Raw genomic sequence first — 21,143 nt, 5'->3', positions numbered from 1 at the left:
CCCTGGCTACACATTAGAATTGTCCCGAAGCTTTATAGAAATACTGGTGACTAAGATTTTCATCCGATTTGTTTTGAATGGGCTTAGGGATAGGTCTAAAAGTTTTCCAGGTGATTTCAATGAAAAACGCAGGCTGAGAGCCAGTGACCTAGAGGAACAATGAAGAAAACTTCTAGAGCAGGGATCCAGGGTGTATGTCGGGTGGAAGGGATCACGGTCATGTTTGCAGTTTTAGAGAAGTTGGTTCATTACAGGAAATCAAGCCCAAGGGCATAAGGGAGTGAGGATGGAAGTCATATTGAAGAAAATTAGAGGTTCTGGCAAAAAACAAACAACACAAAGGGCCTGCTATCATTTGAGAGGAAAGAGTTTTGGTCTTTTTCTTTCTGGGACTTTTATGTGGTTTCTCCATGATATATATTATCTTAACAATAACTAATTTTATTTAACAACTTAGTTAGAAATTAGATATTTTCATTTCTATTGGCTTTACTTCTTACATTCTCTGACCAGGCAGAGAATGCATGGAGTAGTTTGGCTGATTCCATTTGTTAAATTGACTCACTGTTCCTGGGCTGAGGGATGGGGCAAGATGGGAATACAAAGAAGAGGGGACTGTCATCATTTTCTGAGCAAAAGTCAACTCTAAGTTTCCCAGTTAAATACAACTATCTTAAAATACCTCTTAGATTTAGCACATCACATAAACTGTGATGGGATGGAGATTATTTCTTGAGGACAGCCCTGGCCAGTTTGGCTCAGTGGTTGAGCGTCAGCCTGCGGACCAGAGAGTCCATTTCTTGAGGACAACCATTAGAATATTAGTAAGTTGTTTTCATATTGTTGGTAAATCGATTTGGAAGTCTTCTGGGATTGCAAAATGAATTCTCCTAATTCATTCCTCTCCTGTGACTCCATTTTCCTGACTGTAATAGAGAGAATTAGAAATCAAAATAAAACCACATACATATCAAGGTTAAGTTTGGTTTATTTATGTCAATAATATTTAGAGTTTCAGAAAAGTTTTTCATTAAGTATAATTCCTTAAGCTATAATGTCCAAGGACCAGTAAAATCTTCACACACACACACACACACACACACACACAATCCCAGAAGGTAAAGAGCTAAGGTGACATAAATCATCTGCACTGTCCAGTATGGTGTAATAGCCACATGTGGCTATTTAACTTCATATTAATTAAAATTAAATTCAACTAGAAATTCACGTCTTCATCCACACTAGCCACAGGTCAAGTGCTCAGTTTGTGGCTACCATCTCAGATGGTTCAGATAGAGAACATCTCCATCATTACACAGCATGCTCTTGGTCAGTGCTGATATGGACCCAAAATGGGGAGAAAAATGGAGTCTTCTCTGTGGTGTGTGGCAAACAAAAAAATTGAGTTGAATTACTTGGCTTACCATATGACAGGCACTCAAAAGTGTTGAGCTAAAATGCTATTTGCATCTTCCAGAATAGGGAAGGGAAACACCGCTTAGGAAACCTACTAGGGAATCTTAGGCCTTTTCTTAGTCCACGTGCTGGCTTGGGGATAGATATCTAGGTAAGAACTGGTTATGACTAAAATGGGCATAAGTCACAGTTTCATGAGGGAGGTAAAGATGTGAATCTGGTTGGTGCATTTCCTGCTGTCAGTCAGCACAGTGACTGTGCAGCTGCACATTGTCACTGAGGCAGAGTGGGCCCGGGGGACCTGGGATGCTGTGCGTACATGATCCATGCCTTAAACACAGGCAAAGGGCAGCAGTCTCTGTATGCCGGCAGTTATCAGATAAGAATCCAAAGACTGCATGTTGATCACCTGTTGTGTTTCTGGTTCTTCATCATCGTCTTCTTATATTTTAATTTTTGTTATATGTGATTATTACCTGCATCTCTCTATCAGCTTTTATAGTCCTATACTTATTGGCATACTTTCAAAAGGTCAACTATGGATTTAAAAGTAAATTTGTAAAGAAGTATTTTGGCTTCATCTTTGATGTGACTCTTATTAATGTAATGGGAAATTTAATTTGTGAGATTTTAGCATTATAGAATATCTTATTTATAGTTATTCTGCTATTTTATTTTTCAAAACTTTACTCACATTTCCAAGATTTAAAAACAAAAAGGTTTTGTAATACACAGTGAAAAATACACTTCTGTGATAGTGGGTGATATTATTTCATGAAGCTTTAATCTGAGCTCTCTTTGGAGGAAGAAAATATGTGGATTCAAATTATGTAAGAGTCCCCTGGTTATTGTTTTCTAAAGGATTGTAAAAGCTAATGACACAAAGGAAAAATAGTACCCTAAAACTTTTAAGGCAGCTCCAAAGAGCTCCTGCTGATTAGGCCCTTAGTGAATTCTTCAACGTGCAGCCCCTCTCTTTCTCAGCTGCCTGTCTTTATTCAGCAAACCCAAAATGTCACACACACACACACACACACACACACACACACACAAACACAAATGCTAGAAATAAATAAAAGCTCTATGTGGTCATCAGAATTGCCAGAATTTTATTTTCCTTCTTAACTTGCAATTAGTGATTCTGTAATGAAGTAGATGTTCTATGTTCCTGCTAATTTTAGTTCATAAGCATTTTCTGGAAACAACTAAAAGTCATATGTATTTAGACAGCTGTGATTTCTGCCAACCCAGCTAGCTTCAGGAACTGGGAGGAATTCAATCTTACTTTATGCCAAAGTCTATTTTAAAGGATGGCTATTACCATTAATCTTTTGACCTTTGATTTGCATTTATTTGAAAAGTTGGAGGTGGTTATTCTTAATCATTAGTGCCATTAATATATGTTTTTCTTGGATTGCCCATGCAGACAAACCAGGGTTTAATTCACTAAGTAAAGCACAGTCATTGTTTTATCAGTTCTAAAGAGCAAGCATAATTGTTGCACAGATAAAACTAAGGAATAGTTGTGTGATTTTTCCTTAATTTCCTGCAGATACATGGATGTGGAATTCCTTTTCTAATTTGGAGTTTATCTTCCCAGGAACACATTGATTTGCCTTGCCTCCTAGCACAAAATAATGAATTTCATGTCCTTAGGCTAGAATATTCCAGTAGATCCATTTCCAGAACTTAATCCCAGAGTTGAAATATTTAATTCGTATTTATATTATTTTCCTGGAATGAGCCCAGTGCTGTGAATATAGCCTTAGTCCTTGGGGTGAAAAAAGGATTAACCCAACAGAAATAACCCTCTTTATATTACCTCCACGTGGAATAAGGAAGGGGCGGGAAGGGACTTAAGGATTTGTTAGTACAGGGTCAGAACACTCAGCACTGGAACCATCCTCCACATTTTGAGATGAGTAAATTAGGTTTAGGGTGTGAAGTGAAGGTGAAAGTGAAGTATGTCTGCCTTTGTCTTTGGTAATGAAGGACAGCAGAGTTTGCCACCCCAAAATGTGCCTTTTTTGATAATTGGTTATTTTAAACTGGTTATTAAGGAACTAAAGATTCAGAAAGAACCTTTGACTATCCCCCTTTATCTGCCTAAAGAAATTTAGATAGAGGATCTGCTCCAGGAAGGGAGATTTCATCACAGATAACTGTAGTTTACTATAAACTAGGTGAGATGGACAGGGAGGAACCTAGCAATGTCCCTTTGATCTAAGTCTTCACTGTGTCCTGTTGTTAGAGATGGCCCAGAAAACATTTCTCTACCAAACATTTGCTTTTTTATCTCCATGTGAATTGCCTTCTTGCCCTTTGAAGTCCAAAAACTACAACCCACCTCCTCTCCTCCTTAGCTCAAGAGAGATAAACCAAAGAACTTAACATGAATATATGCATAGCCAATGGACACAGACAACAGAAAGGTGAAGGGGGGCCAGGAGTGGGGAGGAGGAAGTCAATGGGGGAAAAAAGGAGGGACATCTATAACACTTTCAATAATAAAGATAAATTTTTTTAATTAAGAATATAATTACTGTATGACCCAGCAACCCCTCTTCTAGGTATCTTACCCAAAAAATGTGATATATGGACCCTTAACTTTATTGCAGCATTATTCATGGTGGCCAGGACAGGGCCCCATATTCTTATGGAACCCTGGTGTTTACATGGCTAATAAATGGTTATTTTCTCCTGTTAAAATAATAATAATAAATCAAATTAGGTTTATACCATTAAAAAAAAAAAAAAAAAAAGGATGGCCTATAGTTCTTAATTACACAGTCTGTCCATGGGTCTCATTCTTATGGCACCAATAAAATAAACTTTGGACATTGTCTCCTGTTAATCTGTGTCTGTTAATTTTGGTTATTAATCTAGCTAGAAGAATTTAGAAGGTAGGAGGAACATTATTTTTTGTGCCCCTAGTTTCTAACAAATCAATGGGCCTGATGGGAACCAAACTGATTTTGTGCATCATGCATGTGAAGATGAACAACTCATTGTGAACCAACGACTATTTATGTGTTGGTACTGAAAAGTGATATGTTCCTAACAACATTCCATTTGACTCTAACTATCCTCTATTTCAGATGGATTCAACTGGGATATAAGGCATGGTCCCCATTTTGAACTGATTTATTGACTATGTATATCCAAACTAAGTCTGTCTGCAGTGTTCCTAATATCTACCATTCCTGGTTACATATTTGCAGCAACAAACTTAAATGACCAGATGTTATATCTATAGACTCCAATGATAGAATATCATTGGACAGATCATACATACCTTTAGACATCATTTAAATGTATGCCTTTACAGTCAATAAGGACTCAGGGACCCCTGAATAGGCACCCAGTGCCACCACTAAACAAAAAGAAGTGAAAGGCACGGTGCCTACCCCCCAGGAGCTTGCAGGTGAAGTACTGAGATAAAATGTATTTTCTCATAAGAGGACAATTGGAAATGAGAATACAGTCATAATCTGTGGGTAAGGATCATATATTTACAACTTAAAAGAGAAGATGCTAGTGAACTAGAGGAATAAGGAGGGGGTTCATAGCAGTTGTAGGACTGCGGTGGAGCCTTGGAGTGTGTTGAATGTCAACTGTGAGAGATAATGAATTCTAAGCTAAGAGAACAAGGGTGTGGCACACTCAAGGGGTATTAAATAGATAGCTCTTTCAGAGTTAAAGGTTTATTTTGGTGAGCACTGGAAGATGAGTCCTCAGAGCTGGGTGACAAAGGCCTTTGTGCTGAGTGAAGAGTTTGGCTTTAATTTCACGCCCAGTGGAGGGCTGCTGGCCCTGTGGTCTTCAGTTTGCCTCCATGTGGAGAAACTTCGTCTGCGATCCCGTCTGTTATGGCAAGTCCTTATGGGTTCAGCTTTTTGTCTCAGCTGATTCTTCATCATTATTAAGAAACATGTCTCAAAATATCTTATAAATTGAGGTAATGCAAAAGGAGAATGAAAAGGAACGAGAAAGCTTTAGGGTCTCAAGAAAAAAATTGCTTTAGGGTCTCAAAAGTCTGCTTATTTTCATACATCACTTGATATTGACACTTACCTCTTGGTAACCATTCTCTGAACAAAGTTTTTGGATTTATTTTATCCTCACCCAAGGACATTTTTGCATTTATCTTCAGATAGAGCAGGAGAGAGAAAGGGAGGGAGAGACAGAAATATTGATGTGAGAGAGACACATCGACTGGTTGCCACCCACAGGACCCCAACCGGGGCGGGGCAAACTGCAGCCAAGGTACATGCCCTTAGCGGGAACCAAACTCAGGACTCTCTGGTCCTCAGGCCAACACTCTAACCGCTGAGCCAAACCAGCCAGGGCCGAACAATGTTTTATTTCCAATGTTTCTACATCTACTGTGGGGGGCGAGGACCCCCCAAAGCTGTATTGCTAAACTCTTTAGTCTTAGACCAACACCAGATTCTTCTCATTCTCCCAAAATACTGACAAGAAAGTCAAGAAAAAGGTGGCAAGCACTTAATAGCCTACCATTTATTAGTCCTCTTACCACATTTAAGATTTTGGATGTATTGAACTGCCCCAGTCCTCCAATCCCAAGAAAACTTGGAGGCAGTTCCTTCTAAGAAACACAAATATGATTCTAATTGTTTAGTTACAGACTAAAATGCAACTTGATAGCAGGTTATTTGACCAAGGGGAAAGTCCCCAGGAGTAACAGTCACCGTATTGATCTGATGTCTCGCACAGGTGGCTCCGGTGATTAAAGCCAGAATGATGGAGTATGGGACCACAATGGTCAGCTACCAACCCTTGGGAGACAAGGTCAATTTCTTCCGCATGGTCATTTCAAATCCTGCAGCAACTCACCAAGACATTGACTTCCTGATTGAAGAAATAGAACGCCTTGGACAGGATTTATAATAAACTAGCTCACTAAGCTGTTTCAATTCTCTAGGTAGGCAATTAAGTTGTCACAACCTCTGTGAATGTATTTGTAGTTTGTTCCAAAGTAAATCTATTTCTATATTGTGGTGTCAAAGTAGAAGTACAGTTAAAAAAAAAAATGCTCCTTTTGAAAACCCTTTCTTAAGTTTAGAATACCTCTCTAATAATTAGTGACAATGGCTGTGTTCTAATCAATAAGGAAAAGCTTAAAATTATTATAAATACTTCCCTTACTTTTAATATAGTATGCAAATCAAATTTTATTTTCACTTCAAAGTAGTAAGATTGAATAGTGCCAAATTGCCCCTGAATCATAAAAGGTTCTTTGGGGGTACAGTGAAAAGGATAAAGTAAATATAAAATGTATGTTGACGATAAAAACTCTTGCCTTTTTCATAGTGTTAGAAAAAAATTTCTAATTTACCTATAGCAACATTTCAAATGTATTTAAATGCATATAATTTTACAAAAGGAAAATATATATATTAAAAAGAAATCCTATTTTGTAACATATAGATTTTTATTTTATATGGGTTATACAAACTGCAGGGGCAGATATAAAAACTAAGCCAGATTTTTTTTTTCTCTTTCTTTTCATGGAGGCACAATAAAACACTTAGCAAAGTTATTTTGAAACACAGGCCCACAAAATTCTTAAAACCGTATGATGTCTTCTCACATCTCTAAAGTCAGTATTATAAAACAAACACAAAAGAATACTGCAAGTTCCTTAATATAATTTATCAGATCAACAATAAGATTCTCTTCCCATTTAAAAATGTTTTCCACCCATTTGACCCTTTGCAGCCCCACTCAGTGAGCATGAAAAGCCAAGCTTCCCCTTAGACTAAATTAGGGTAATAGTCTCTATTCTACTCTCCAGTTCAGCCTGTTTTGAACAGAAGGTTGATGCTGGTTCTTGAGGCATCTTCCCACACCGTACTCTTTTAGTAGATCATTTGGATTAATTAGAGAAAAATAAAACCAAATCAGCCCAAGCAAACAGGAACAAAGCACACTCCAGAATGTGGTGAGCCCCGGAAATGAAAGCCAGCCTTGGGAGAAGAGGTCTCTGTGTGAGAATAATGGCATCATCCCAGAGGCCATATTGCCACTGTCCAGGAAGGGACCATTTACCACCTGGGAAATTGCTTAGTCTCATTTCCTCCCATTCCTACCCACAAAAATCACCCTTGCTAGGCTCCCCATCATTGGGATCCAAAATAATCAATTTCTACTCCATGGGTGGTTCTTTTTTCTCTCATGAGAAGAGCTCCTCACCCAGGATTTTGAGACAGCATCTTAAGATCTTCTTTTCCCTATCTCCCATCAAGATTCAAAATGACCAGTTTATGCTCCTTAGAATTCAAAACAGCATTTGGAAAGCATCCTCTGCCCCTGCAAACCTGATGGAGAGACATGAACTAACAGAAGCTCCCACAGATCTTTATGGGCCGCCGATTCTAGATGCTGAGAGCTAGGAGAGGGGACTGCAGACACGAATTTAAAACATTTCTCCTTTCTGTATGGACCAGAATTCGTTTTTACCAATAGGCTGCCTTCCCCACCCTTGCTCCTTGCAGGTCCTTCCCCAAGTTTGCTGGGAGCCCTGCTCAACCATATGCAGTGAATCCCTACCAACGGTAGCCCAGGGAAGGAGGTCAATAAAAGCCTAACAGGTTCCCGTAGTTTAATAACTATTCTTTAAAGTAGGTCTATGATCCACTCAGGTGGGAGGGACTGAGGGAGGGAGATTGTTTTTGAACATTAGCCCAAATTCCCGGTACCAAAGGCTTTTCTGTGGAACCATTCTTGAGAAATTTTAGAAAAGTTCGGTTGTGGTTTTAATCAGAATTGACATGACCATTTTCACTTACACAGCAATGTTGTGTTTATTATTTTAAAATACTTGAAAAAAAAGTATGGTGTGTCTTCCTCTGAGACATTCAAATGGTAATTGACTTCATGTGCTGTCACAGACTGAGGAAAGCGAAGGAATCAGCTGTATGTGTAACTGTGCTGCCTTTATTATATTGATAGTACTGTCTTGTCCCCTCAGATTGTGGTTGTGCGCTTTAGATCTGAACTGTACAGTGTTGCAAATCAACATGTGTTGCTGTAAAAGCTTGTTCAATATATTATTGATATGTCTTTTTCTGTGTGGTAGCTGTATTGCTACTCTGAGAACTACATCTGCATCTGTTCCTGTAATCTCTCTCTCCCTCTCTCTGCTAAACCGTACGCCCTCCACCTCAGCTCTAATACAGAACACGCCCTTGGCTAAGCTCCCCACTGAGAAATCTCCTTTGAGAATTGTGTTATTTCACAAAACGCAAGGTGAGCGCTACTTCATCTCTGAGAACCGAAGAAACCCATATGGACTGTCACAGACTGCCAACATTGGAGGTATTGCGCCTACACTGGTTTGGAGTAGGTGCTACTCCTCAGAACATGGACAAAGAAAGCCAAGTGTAAATATAGCGCAGAAGGAGGAACCCAGGACCCTGTCGGGGGAGATCATCTTGCACGTGCTGTCCTGTTTTCAAATGCTAAGTGCAAACACTGTGTACTTATTAGTTATGTGTGCCACAATAGTGTTCCCAATTGGTGTTCCTGAAAGACGTTGCCATCTCCCCAACAGTATTCCATTCCTAAAGACAAAAAAAGATAAAAAATATAAACATGTGGCAACCTGTTCTTACCAAATATAAACTTGTGTATGATCCAAGTAGTTTATCTGTGTCGTCTCTCTAAACCCAAATAAATGTGTAAATGTGGACACATCTCAGGCTTTGTATACTTATTTCCAACCTGGCCACGCTGTGAAGAGAATAGTTGACAAATTGCTGAATAAAAGGCCCTTCGCTTGCCACAGAGCTCCGCATGTTTTGGGTGTTTGTTGGAAGAATGAGCTCTTCCTTCGCAGTCGCCCCCACTGTAGCTTCTGAAGCATATTACTTCCCACTCTGGCTTCTCTTTGAGTCAGATCCAATCTTTAAAAAAAAAAAAATATATATATATATATATATATATATATATATATATATATATATATATATATATATTTTATGGAGTACTACGCAGCTGTAAGAAAGAAAGATCTCTTATCCTTTGAGACAACATGGAGGGACCTGGAAAGTATTATCCTAAGTGAAACAAGCAAAGCAGAGAAAGACAAGTATCATATGATCTCACCTATTTGTGGAATATAATGAACATAACAGTCTAAGGAATAGGGTAGACCCAGAGACGTGGAAGTGGGGTACAGACTGACAACCCTCAGAAGAGGGGGTGGTGGGGGAGGGAAGAGATAAACCACGGAACTTATATGCATGTATGCATAACCAATGGACACGGACAACAAAGCCAGGGACAGGGCGGGGGGGATGGGGAGGAGGGTGTCAATGGGGTAAAAAAGGAGAAACATCTGTAACAAAAATTAAAAATAAAAATAAACCATTTATATCCAGGAAAAAAAAAAAAAAAGACGTAGGAGTAGAATTATGCTAGGCTAACTGCATGTTTAACTTTGTAAGAAATTGCCAAACTGTTGTTCTATCCTGTACCATACCTTTGGGACGTGGGAGTTTCCATTGTTCCACATCTAACCCACACTTGGTGATTTTTTAAGTTTAGCCATTCTAGAAAGTATAAATTGTGATTTTAATTTGTATTAAAACATCATTTCCTTTAAAAAAATATATTTTAATATGGATCCTTTAGTGTACATACACAAATGGAGAAAACAGTGTAATAAGTCGCCATGGAGGCCTCACCCAGCTTCAACATTTGCTGAGCCTGAATCTCATTTCATCCATTCCCCCATCTCATATTCTCCCAACACCAACTTATTTTTATATGAATCTATAAAAGAGGATTCCTTAAAAAAGGCCTCAATACCATGATCACTAAAGAAAAACTCTAGTAGTAATATTGCCATAGTAATATCAAATATTCAGTTAGTGTTCTCATGTCCCTGATTTTTAATTCTGTAGCAAAATGCCTGGCCCATGGCCTGTGACCCAGGAAACCCAGAGGCCCCACAACCTCCCAGGGCAGCTGGGACATGTGATTCAGGACCGCAGTATGATGCTGTATACACATGGACCATGGAGGTGTGAGCAGTTAAAAACTAGAAAGCCATGGGAACTTAAGTGGTGGGGTATATTCTGATATGCCTTGCCAGTGACATCTAGGGACAGTAAATACAAATCAGGTTTAGAATACATTACAGATGCTTATGAGTGCTATCACGTCATGAGGAGGAGGTATCCTAAAGGACTAGGTTAGGGTGGCCGGGAAACCTAGGCCCCTGCCAGGAGAGGTAGGCCCCCTGCACCCATGTTTTTATCCTTCCAATGAGGCAGCTGCTGGAGCAGCTGCTGGAGTCAGACTGCCTGGCCTCAGGTGCCAGCTCTGCTATTTCTTTATTTGCTCTGTGACCCTCAACAAATCACTTAACCTCTCTGAACCTTAGTTAGCTCATCTGTTAAGTGAGGACAAAAATAGCACTTATCACAAGATGATAGTGAAGATTGAAATGAGAAGAAAACCCAGTGCCAGCAACACAGTGAATGTTGAGAATGTGTTCATTTCACTTTCATTCTGTGCTGCCGCCTGGAAGAACCAGGCTCCAGGAGCAAGCCCTTCATCCTACCGAGCTCATCTAGACAAGGTTGTGCTGAACAGGTAGAGCACGTGACTGCAGCATCTCCCTGTAGAAAGCTTATGAATTATCCCTGAGGACAGCAGGCTGGTGGCGGAGGAAGCTTCTGTCACCGCCTTAGCCTGGTTTTAATAGAGAAGGGGAAGAGATGCAGAAAGGCTGGGCAGGTAGCTGAGTGAAAAGCAAGAGCAAGAGGAAGTAAGCCACTTTAGTTGGGATGGATTATCTACTACTGGTTCTGAACTGCTTTCCTCAGGGCACAGGCTTGCCTCAGACAGGCAGCTGTCAGAGTCAGAATGAAATCACACAGCACATCAGCTTTGGCTTCATTGGAATTGCTAATGTGGTCACTTACCTAAGGCTCACAGCTTCCGTTTACACGATGAGACTGAATCATTGGGGGCACACCGCCAGGCCGAGGAGTGACTCGGTCTCCCCTAAGCCATGAAAGAGTTTCCAATGCTTCAAAGAGCAAGTACCAAAGAAGCACTAAAAGTTCTAAATTGAAGGTCATCCCTTCCCAGCACCTGCTGCCATGAGTCCTGAGGCCCAAGTGGCTGCACAGACACTTCTCTCCGCGGAGTCCTGCTCCCACTTTTGGAAAAAAATATCTGTGGTCTCTATGAAAGTGTCAGAACTGCGGCTTCTGGCTCAGGAAAAGTAATTAAACGTTTATTACAATTGGCAAGAAAAGGGCTTTCGAGTTTTCCTCTGTACCGTCAAGACACGTTCAAGGGAGAACCACTGTGCGTCTCCAGCGTTGGCTGAGCCCAGGCTGGTTGATGTTCGGGAAAGAGCAGATGGTTCCAGTTCTTACTAAGCAGCCAAGACTTAAAGAAAGAGTTTCCTGCTTTGTGATGTGGCAAAACAAAGTATCTGTTCACTTCATATATATTTTTTAAAAGGGTGCATAGAATTTCAGGTAAAAGATCTATTGAGAATTAACTGTCTATAGTTAGCCCTGGGTGGGAAATTAAATTCTGACAGTGAGTGATTCTCTCTGCTCCTGTCATCATGAGCTATAATAATTCGTTATAAGAGCTGATTGAGTCTAGGAATAAATTCAATGCATGAAGGACCCCGATCGAGTGACACTATTAATCTAACAGTTGTAGCAATGCGTAATGAGATTCGGTGCGGGAATCGAGGAACGGAGAAAGGGGCAGAGGCCTGGCCTCATTCCTTTCCCTACTATTTACCTTCAATCTGGGGCAACTATCGCATAATTTCAGAAGCCCTTCAATAATACCTGAACTAATGACAACATTCCTACTCAATTATATATTGTCTCCTCTCTTTATAAGTTCGGAATGTCTTTTCCTCATCTGCAAACGGGCTAGTGGTACTTACTGCAGAAGGTTGTAAGGACCGGATGAGAAAACCCTGTAAGGCTCTCGGCAGTAGTAACCTGCCGGTGACTGTCCTTCTTTCCTCGGCTTGTCCTGTGACTGCCCTGCTGTCCTGGGGTTAGAATCACCTCCCGATAGATGGCTCCTGGAGAGTTAACTGGATCAATATACTCACTAGAAATGTGATTGCTACCCTGGGTAGCTTTTCCTATAAATAAAAGGGGTTTTGTTTGGGGGTTTGTTTGCTTCAATGAAACATCAACAGAGACCATACACTTCTGCAAGAAGAGTCATGGGCTAGAGTACGCTGGGAGCAGGTTTTATTCCAGGAAACTCATTTATAAGGGCTTTATTAGATTCTATTAAGACTGGGCCCCCAAGGGGCAGACTAGATAATCACCTATTAGCTGGTGAGCAGCAACCACCTGAGACAGAGGACCCCAGGTTGACAGATTCCACTGCAGCTGCTTTTGCTGCAAAGAGATGAGTGGTGTGGGCTCCGAAAGGCCTCAGACACGGGGAACAGCACCAACAGGGCTGCATCTCCCACATCCCACACCATGAGGCTGGCACTTAGGAATAATCTCATTCTGCCTCATTCACCTTTCACACAGGCTGGAGGAAGCTGGTCTCCCTGCTTCTCCCAGGACCCCTAACAGGAGCCTACTCACGGATCCCTGCCAGCTCAGAACAACACTAGGACTGTCTGGCGCAGGAACCATAATTAGCTCATCCTCCCTGTACCCAGTCGAGGGACTCCTCTAAGAAAAAAGGAGATGAAAGAATGAAAAAGACTTTAGTCATTCCCTTCTGAGGTTAAATAACACAATTTGCTTCAGAAATGGGGGAACCACAGCAGTCCCTAAAAAAGAAAAAAGAAAATACACACACACACACACACACACACACACACACAAATATGTAATCTCAGAAATAGAGGTCAGGGGAAGGAGGGTGGTTTGAGGGCTATAAAGAGCTGGCAGGCATACTGACAGGATCATTGGTTACTTAATGTGCATGCTCATGTACACACACACACACACACACACACACACACACACACAGCAGCAGCAGCAGCAGCAACATTGTTCATTTCACTCAATCATTCATTCTGCCTCCGAATATGTATTCAGTACCTATGAGGTCTGGCCTTGGAGATATAATGAGAATGAAAAACAGGCAAGGTACCTGTTGTCATGTGGATACGCCTAAGTGTAGAGAAGACAGTAAAACAAATAAATGTAAAATTGCAACTTCAGAAAGGAGTGGTACCTGATATAATGAGAACCTATGATGAAGACATCACTTTCCTGAGAAATTAATTTATAAGTTGAGATATGAAAGGCAGAGTAACCCAAGTAAAATTGGAAAGACTTGTGTTCCGGGAAGAGGAAACCATACATGCGAGCACCCTGTGGGGGACAGGAGCATGACCAGCAAAAGACACATTCCAAACGTTTGGTTTTTGTTGGTCTCTGTCAACTAGAGAGCAATAGTCTGGCCTGTTGGTCACTGCTGTCTCTCCAGTATCAGCTGGCTGCCAGGCTCCCAAGGGAACAGAGCAAGGAGGAGACAGTGCCAAGGTGAGGCTGGAGAGAGGAGCAGGGCCAGGCCCCGCAAGGCCTTGGAGAGCAGATCCAGGAGTTGTTTGTGTCTCTGTCCTAAAAGAAGGGAGGGTAGGTTGGCAGATTTGCACAAGTAGAACTGTTTGAAATGTGAGGTAATGATCGGAGAGGTCCAGAGGAAGGATATCACGTGGAAGGATATCACGATGGTCCAGAAGAGCATGGTGGAATCTCAGACTAGGAAGTGTTGGCCGGTGTGGACGGGCCGTGGGCCCACTGTCCTCACGGTCCTTGATCCCCACAGCATGACTCTTCTTCTCTAGTGCTCATGCTCCCCTCTTACTTCCCCACCACCAGCACGCCCTTTATCAATTAGAGGGAAGATCTGAAGAAGATGAAGGAAAACTAATATGAATCTTTTTTTAAATGGAAAAGAACTTTCTTAGTCAAGTTACAGTATGAGACAGTAGACTGAACACATGTATTTCACAGTAGTCTTAACAGGAGAAGGGTAGCATTAATGGGCCAGAATTGAAATATTTCTTTAAAAAATTAAAATATATTATAGACTGAAATAGTGCAGAGAAAGCACAGTCCCAAACGGCTTGGGAGAAGCTACAGCAGAGAAGGCAGCCAGCCTTCCTGGCAGAATCCAGCAAAATCTGAATTCACCTGGGCAGGTACGTGGACAGTGGAGCAAGAAGGGGTCAACAATCAGGGCAATGAATGGAAGGCATGTCATCAAAACAGCGGTGCAGGTGACCTTAACACTTACTGCCCCACATGTACCTACCTAGTAACTTACTAAACCTGACAGTCTGGCCTTTAATGAAATTACAAAACCTGTTGTCACCCCTTGTCCAGAAAGAGCCAAGGCTATATTTCATTTATAAAATGAAAACTATCCAATATGGAAATAATTATATTTGCTGAAAAACAAATCAATAAATACAATAAATTTGAGATCTCTAAGAATAGGAAACAATAGACAGATGGAAAAGGCAGGGGGAACATTCAAGAGAATTATAGATTCAAGCCAAGAGTTCCAAGAAAATAGAACAGAGAAAACTAGAGGTAAGAAAATAAAGATATAATGACACATGAAAGTAACATGGTGGCCCAAATTCTCATACCTACTTTTTAACTGAAAACAGCTAAAATTATTGGATAATATATTTAAAACATCTTACAAACATCATGACCTGGCAACAAATAAAAAATACTCATCGGTTTAGTGAAGGCAGAAATCCAGGGAGGTAAGCCTGGCATTAGACCGTTTTTGCCTGAGTTTATTTCTCAAACTTTGTGAATTAGAGCTTTGGTTTCATGACTTCATGGCAGAAAGGAGACTAAATGTCCTCCCCTCTTTCCTAGCTATGTTCCTTGCCTAGCTGTGGATGGCTGTAAGCACCTAAACTTGTGAGCAATTTCTTTCTCTTTTCCTTCCTTCCTTCCTTCCTTCCTTCCTTCCTTCCTTCCTTCCTTCCTTCCTTCCTTCCTTCCTTCCTTCCTTCTTTCTTTCTTTCTTTCTCTCTCTCTTTCTTTCTTCTTTTTTTAGAGAGAAAGAGAAGAAGGAAGAGAGGGAGATAGAGAAACATCAATGTGAGGGCAGAACATCCACCGGCTGCCTCCTGCGTGCCCCTCACTAGGGATTGAGCCAGCAGCCTTTAGGTGCACAGAACAAGGCCCAATCAACTGAGCCACACCGACCTTTACTTCTTTATTTAGACGTTCTCCTCCCCAGGCTGTGAGCTCCTTGAGGCCAGTGATTCAGCTCTGTTCATATTTGTGTACCCACACCTGCCATTGTGTCTGACATCTAGTAGATACTCAACAAACATTTTATGAATAATTGAAAGCAATAAGAATAAACAACCAATGTCAAAGAACCACTGTTTATACAGAACAAAATCATTTAGGAACTCACAAGGGCCAGGAATGTTATTTGTTGCTGTAAATTATTGTCAGTAAAGATGACCTGTAGCACAACTGGTTCCTCAAATGTTTATGCATTATCAAAAAAAGATAAAGCCATTCTTTAATCCACATATTAAACACAATAAAGCATTGGTGGCAAATTCATTTTATTGCCTTTAATAAAATGTGTCAATACTTATTCTGCCTCTATAGAAACCCAGTCAACTGAAATCTCATACCTCTCAATCATTCTAGATTAAAAGGGGCCAGATTACACTCAAAATGTATTTTTAAATATATTTCATCTTATAGGCAACTCATACATGAACAAAATGTATTTTAGAATCTGTCAAAATCTGGGTTGAAACTAAACATAACACTCATATTTTTGGATCAGACACTTGAAGAAGGAACTTGGGAAAAGTATGTTGTAGACATATCAGACAAAACCCCCTCATAGAGGGCCTAGCTTGTGTCTGCCACACTTTCATCTGGGAAAAGCTGGGAATACTTAAATTCCTTAGCAGTCTCCCTGAATTTCCTCTCCTTGCACAGTTACTGTCCCAGAGACCTGGTTTCCTTGCACAAAAATGTATTTGGCACAGTTCACCAACATTCTCTCAAGTTTGCAGACTACATCTTTGAAGGATTTTCTTTTTAATCTTAAAACATATTAGTTTGCCCTAAATAGCTTCTATTGTTTACTTAAGCAAGCTTGAGACATTCTGAATTTTAATGGATTGTAAAATAATATTCATGTGATTTTTTTTTCTCTAATGGCTGTCTTACCTGATTAATGTATATTCCCAACTGTGGCCAACGGTTACCAGATGCCTTTACTGCTATATCATATTTCATCAAATTCCAAACAGGCACAAAAAGGAAAAAGGAATAGAAGATATATAGCTCCAAGGTTGGCTCACTTAACACTGACATGAGAAGTAACTTTCTAGAAAGGACAAGAGAACTCAGGATCCCTGCTCCAAGCCTTTGCTCAGTAAGAATTCCTCCCACCTTTTTCTGGAGCCACTTACTTAGAATTCTTTCCTGGCTTCCAAAAAAAATCTCAGGCGGGAATCTATATCTCCATAAATGTCCCAGTTTGCGACGACAAACAAGCCATCAACTGTACCAGTGCGCAAAGCAATTCAAAGTAAGTAAGGGTGACTCATTTCCTTTCTGACCCCCTCCCTGCCCTCTCCTTCATCCCTGCCCCGTTTAGCCCTGTTGTGACCCCGGTTTTGCTAAATCTGGCTTGTAAGACACTAGATGGATTCAGAACCATGGGGAAACTATAGAACATGTTGACTGAAGCAAGAACTAAAACCTGATTTCTCCCAAGATTGTGAGTCTGAGAGAGATATCATGAGACTTACCTTGGGAAAACAGGATCACTATATGTGAAGAAAACTTCAAGTATTAGAGATGTTCCTGAAACATTCCAATTATCATTCATAACTTGAGATGTGCACCATCTAAAATTATATTTAAGTCTTTGCCCCCATGCAGAAAATTCTGTGACAGCTCCCTAAAATCCTATAAGAAATTTTCAAATAGCCTCATTAGCTTTTTCAAAAATATGGTATTTAAAAAAAGCAACATCTATTTCTCATAGGTAACTCTCACCAGGTCTTTTAAATTTACAACTTCAATTTAATTATTCTCTGGAGCTTCTCACATGGCTACCAATACTTCGTATAAAATGGTGTACTTGGATCGCATGGCTACATTTTTTCAGAAATTAAAGATGGTAGGATAAACTACATTGACAGAGTTGGACTTGAATCACTCAGCCCATCCCGATGAACTTACCTTCTCCAGGTGAACAATGTAACAATGAACTTACTTTACTCAAAGAGAAAAACTGAAATACTTGGACTGCACATAAAACCAGTAGAAATTTTCAGGAGATGCATGAACCCAACGTTGAACTAGATCCCTAAGTGTCTGAGTGTTCCTTCCCAATACTTTTCACCCCTTATTTTTTCTTCCACCCCATAATCAGCTGATAAAAATTCCACATTCACATATAAGAGTCCCAGTAGTTTCCCACGCACTCATTATCCTTCACTGTGAGATGAAGTCACCTGAAGCTGACTTTCTCATTAGCATCTTTGTGACTTATGTTGGCCACCCTTTTGACACTCAGAAACCGGTACTGATATTATTATCACAGAGAACACGTACTGGAATCTAGTATCGTACTGTCACCTCCACAGTTACAACCTGCTAAAATGGTAATGCTGGGCAGTAGCAGTATCTCTCTCAAGGAATTCATATTGGTTTTCCCTCTGAAAAACATGTGTCTTTCTATTCAGACAGCATCTACACTTGCACTATTCCCCTCAAATGTTCACTTAAAAAGAATGAACTAACTCACTTAGCTATTTCAGAAATTGTTCTAAGGAAAACTATGTTTCCAGATCTTCATTTTTATTTTCTTCTGCTCCTTTCATACTGCAGGACACAATGAACACACTGACATTTTTATTTTCAAAGCAGTTAGTCTCCCTCAATAACTATCATTTCTGTGATCTCTGTCATCATCATCAAGTTCCTTCACCTCGATTTCTAAGGACATGCAGAAAATAATTATTTGGTATTTTTGCCATTTTCTCATCTTCCATTTCTAATTCTCTACTGTGGTTCTTGGAGGGTAAATCTTTTCTTTTGTCATTTATCTATTCTTTGTATATAATTACACCCTTCAATTGTCTTTCTCAAGCAGAGAGTAGAACTGAGCACAGTTAAATTAAGAGAAACTATATTCTGAGCCACATTGTCAGCATACTGATGAGTGCTATCACTGAGGCTGGAAAATCATAGCTAATAGTTCTTTTTAAAAGTAAAATGACTTGTAATCTCTAAATGCTACATATAACGCATTATATTACTCCCCAGTGTTCAAGTTGCAGTGGGCAACCCATTGCTTCTGTGAGATGCTACTACACAAACACCTAACAGTAACTTACAATTAAGAAAGAATGCTAAGTCTCACACACACACACACACACACACACGCACACACACACACACACGAGGTTGAGGTGGAGAGAAAGTGTGAGAGGGAATGAACAAGTGCATGAATGTAAATGAATAAGTGAATATATTGGGCTTCATATTCTTTCTCTGTTCATTCTCTCCACCTGCGCCCCCTCAGTTGGTTGGTTCTTTGTTGTCTTTTTTTTTTTTCTCTAAGTAGAGAGCCCAAGATTCAAAAACCCACCCTGTGTTCATTTAGAATATGATGGTGGTAAAAACCACTCCAAATATTTTGTTGAAAATTTAAAACCTGGGAATATTTTCTGTCTTCATTTCATCTTTTACAGTCCTTCAAACACTCTGTTTAATTTTTAAGCCCATTTTTTTTTTTTGCCAAAATAAATAAAACGTAGAAAATCCAACCAATATGAAAGGTAAAAATTAGAAGCTGAAAGCGGTGCACAAACCCTAGAGAGAAACTCTATGAAGAGATTTGCCTATACCACATTGGTGCTTTTCTGTACATCTACAAATGCATAGATGTGTAGACATATAAATTCTATATAGATTTATAGATATGTAGAATAAAAGTTGTATGCGTAAATATAATTAAACATGTGTAGGTGTTTCTGTATTTATATGTATTATTAAACATAGAAGCAAACATGTACAGGGAAAAGTTTGAGAAACACATACACGTGTGAGGCTATATTTCTAGGCATGTTTGTGTGTGTGTGTGTACATGTGTGTGTACATATATAATTTACATTATATATGTATATAAATTTTATATGTATATATTTTTATATACATGTGTGTGTGTGTGTGTGTGTGTATGTAATTCTTTTACACATTCATCAGTTATCCCTGGCACCATAATACCTCTCAGGATGGCAATTTTATTTGTTTAAGAAAATTCTTGTGCAAGGACATTTGGAATAGGAGGTGAGACACTGGGTACATGGGTATTTGCAGGAGACAAAGTAACACAAGAGATGAATTAATCTTAGAAGCGATACTATCTCTCTTATGACTAACATTTATTGAATATTTACTATATGTCAGGTGCTGTTTTAGCATGACTAAGCAATTCAACACAAGTACATGAGCAATATTTGCTTCTGTCACAGGGAGGGAGGGAAAAGAGGGGAGGGAGTAGCAAAAAAAGGGTAGAGAGAGGGAGGCTGTCCAACTGAGTACTAAGAAAGGTACAAAGACACTGAGGCAGTTCCAGCAGCGAGCCCCATCTTTCTATGTCCACATATCATTTTTTTCTACACCTTCTCCCCTAGAGCAAAAACAAATTATGTTCATTTTTCTCAGGTGCAGAAACTTTGTGTATCTTTTTCCTGACATTTGTCAATGTATTTTTTTCATGAGTGGAAATAAATTTTTGTTTTGGCTTTTAATTTATTTTATTATTTTTAAAATATAGAATTATGAACTCTTCTTTCCCCCATCACTGTATATCCCCTCTATGCCCTCTTTCACCTCTACCAACCCCTCACCTCCCGCAATCACCACACTGTTGTCCATGTCCATGAGTTCTCTCTCTTTCTTTCTTTCTTTTTTGCTCAATCACTCCACCCCACCCCATCTTCCATGAGCTGTCTGCTTGCTTTCTATGAATCTGTCTCTATTTTGCTTGGTAGTTCAGCTTTTTCTTTAAATTTCACATATGAATGAAATCATATGCTATTTGACTTTCTGACAGGCTTATTTCACTTAGCACAATGTTCTCCAGGGCCATACATGCTGTTACAAAAGGTAAAATCTTCTTCCTTTTTACCTCAAAGTAGTATTCCATTGTGCAAATGTACCTAGCTCTTTTACCCACTCTTCTACTGATGTACACTTGGACTGCTTCCAAATCTTGGCTATTGTAAATAAGGCTGCAATGAACACGGGTACATGTATTCTTTTTAATTAGTGTTTCTGGTTTCTTTGGATAAATTGCCAAAAGTAGAATCACTGGCTCTTAAGGAAATTCCATTTTTTAATTTTTTGAGGTAACTCCATCCTGCTTTCCACAGAGGCTGCTCCAGTCTGCATTCCCACCAACAGTGCATGTGGGTTCCCTTTTCTTCACATCCTCGCTAATACCTCTTCGTTGATTCATTGATGACAGCCTTTCTGACAGTTGCGAGATGATATCTCATTGTTGTTTTAATATGCATTTCTCTGATGACCAGTGACATTGAGCATCTTCTCATATGTCTCTTGACCATCTATCTGTCCTCTTTAGAGATGTGTCTATTCAGGTTTTTTGCCATTTTTAATTGGATTGTTTATTTTTCTGGTGTTAAGTTTTAT

At 39.7% G+C, this 21,143-nt stretch overlaps 1 protein-coding gene across 1 annotated transcript in view; it reads left to right on the top strand.

The window, feature by feature from the left end:
- The window catches only part of GAD2 (glutamate decarboxylase 2), a 77,600-nt gene extending 70,820 nt beyond the window's left edge, over positions 1 to 6,780 (top strand). Inside the window, 1 exon segment of the mRNA XM_036269338.1 lies at positions 6,154 to 6,780. Within this exon segment, the coding sequence (XP_036125231.1) occupies positions 6,154 to 6,327 (174 nt within the window). The 3' untranslated portion in view covers positions 6,328 to 6,780.
- The last annotated feature ends 14,363 nt before the right edge of the window (positions 6,781 to 21,143 follow it).

Source organism: Molossus molossus, unplaced genomic scaffold (assembly GCF_014108415.1).
Source record: "Molossus molossus isolate mMolMol1 unplaced genomic scaffold, mMolMol1.p scaffold_m16_p_1, whole genome shotgun sequence".
Classification (NCBI taxonomy): Eukaryota; Metazoa; Chordata; class Mammalia; order Chiroptera; family Molossidae; genus Molossus; species Molossus molossus.
This window is presented reverse-complemented; position numbering and strand designations above follow the sequence as displayed.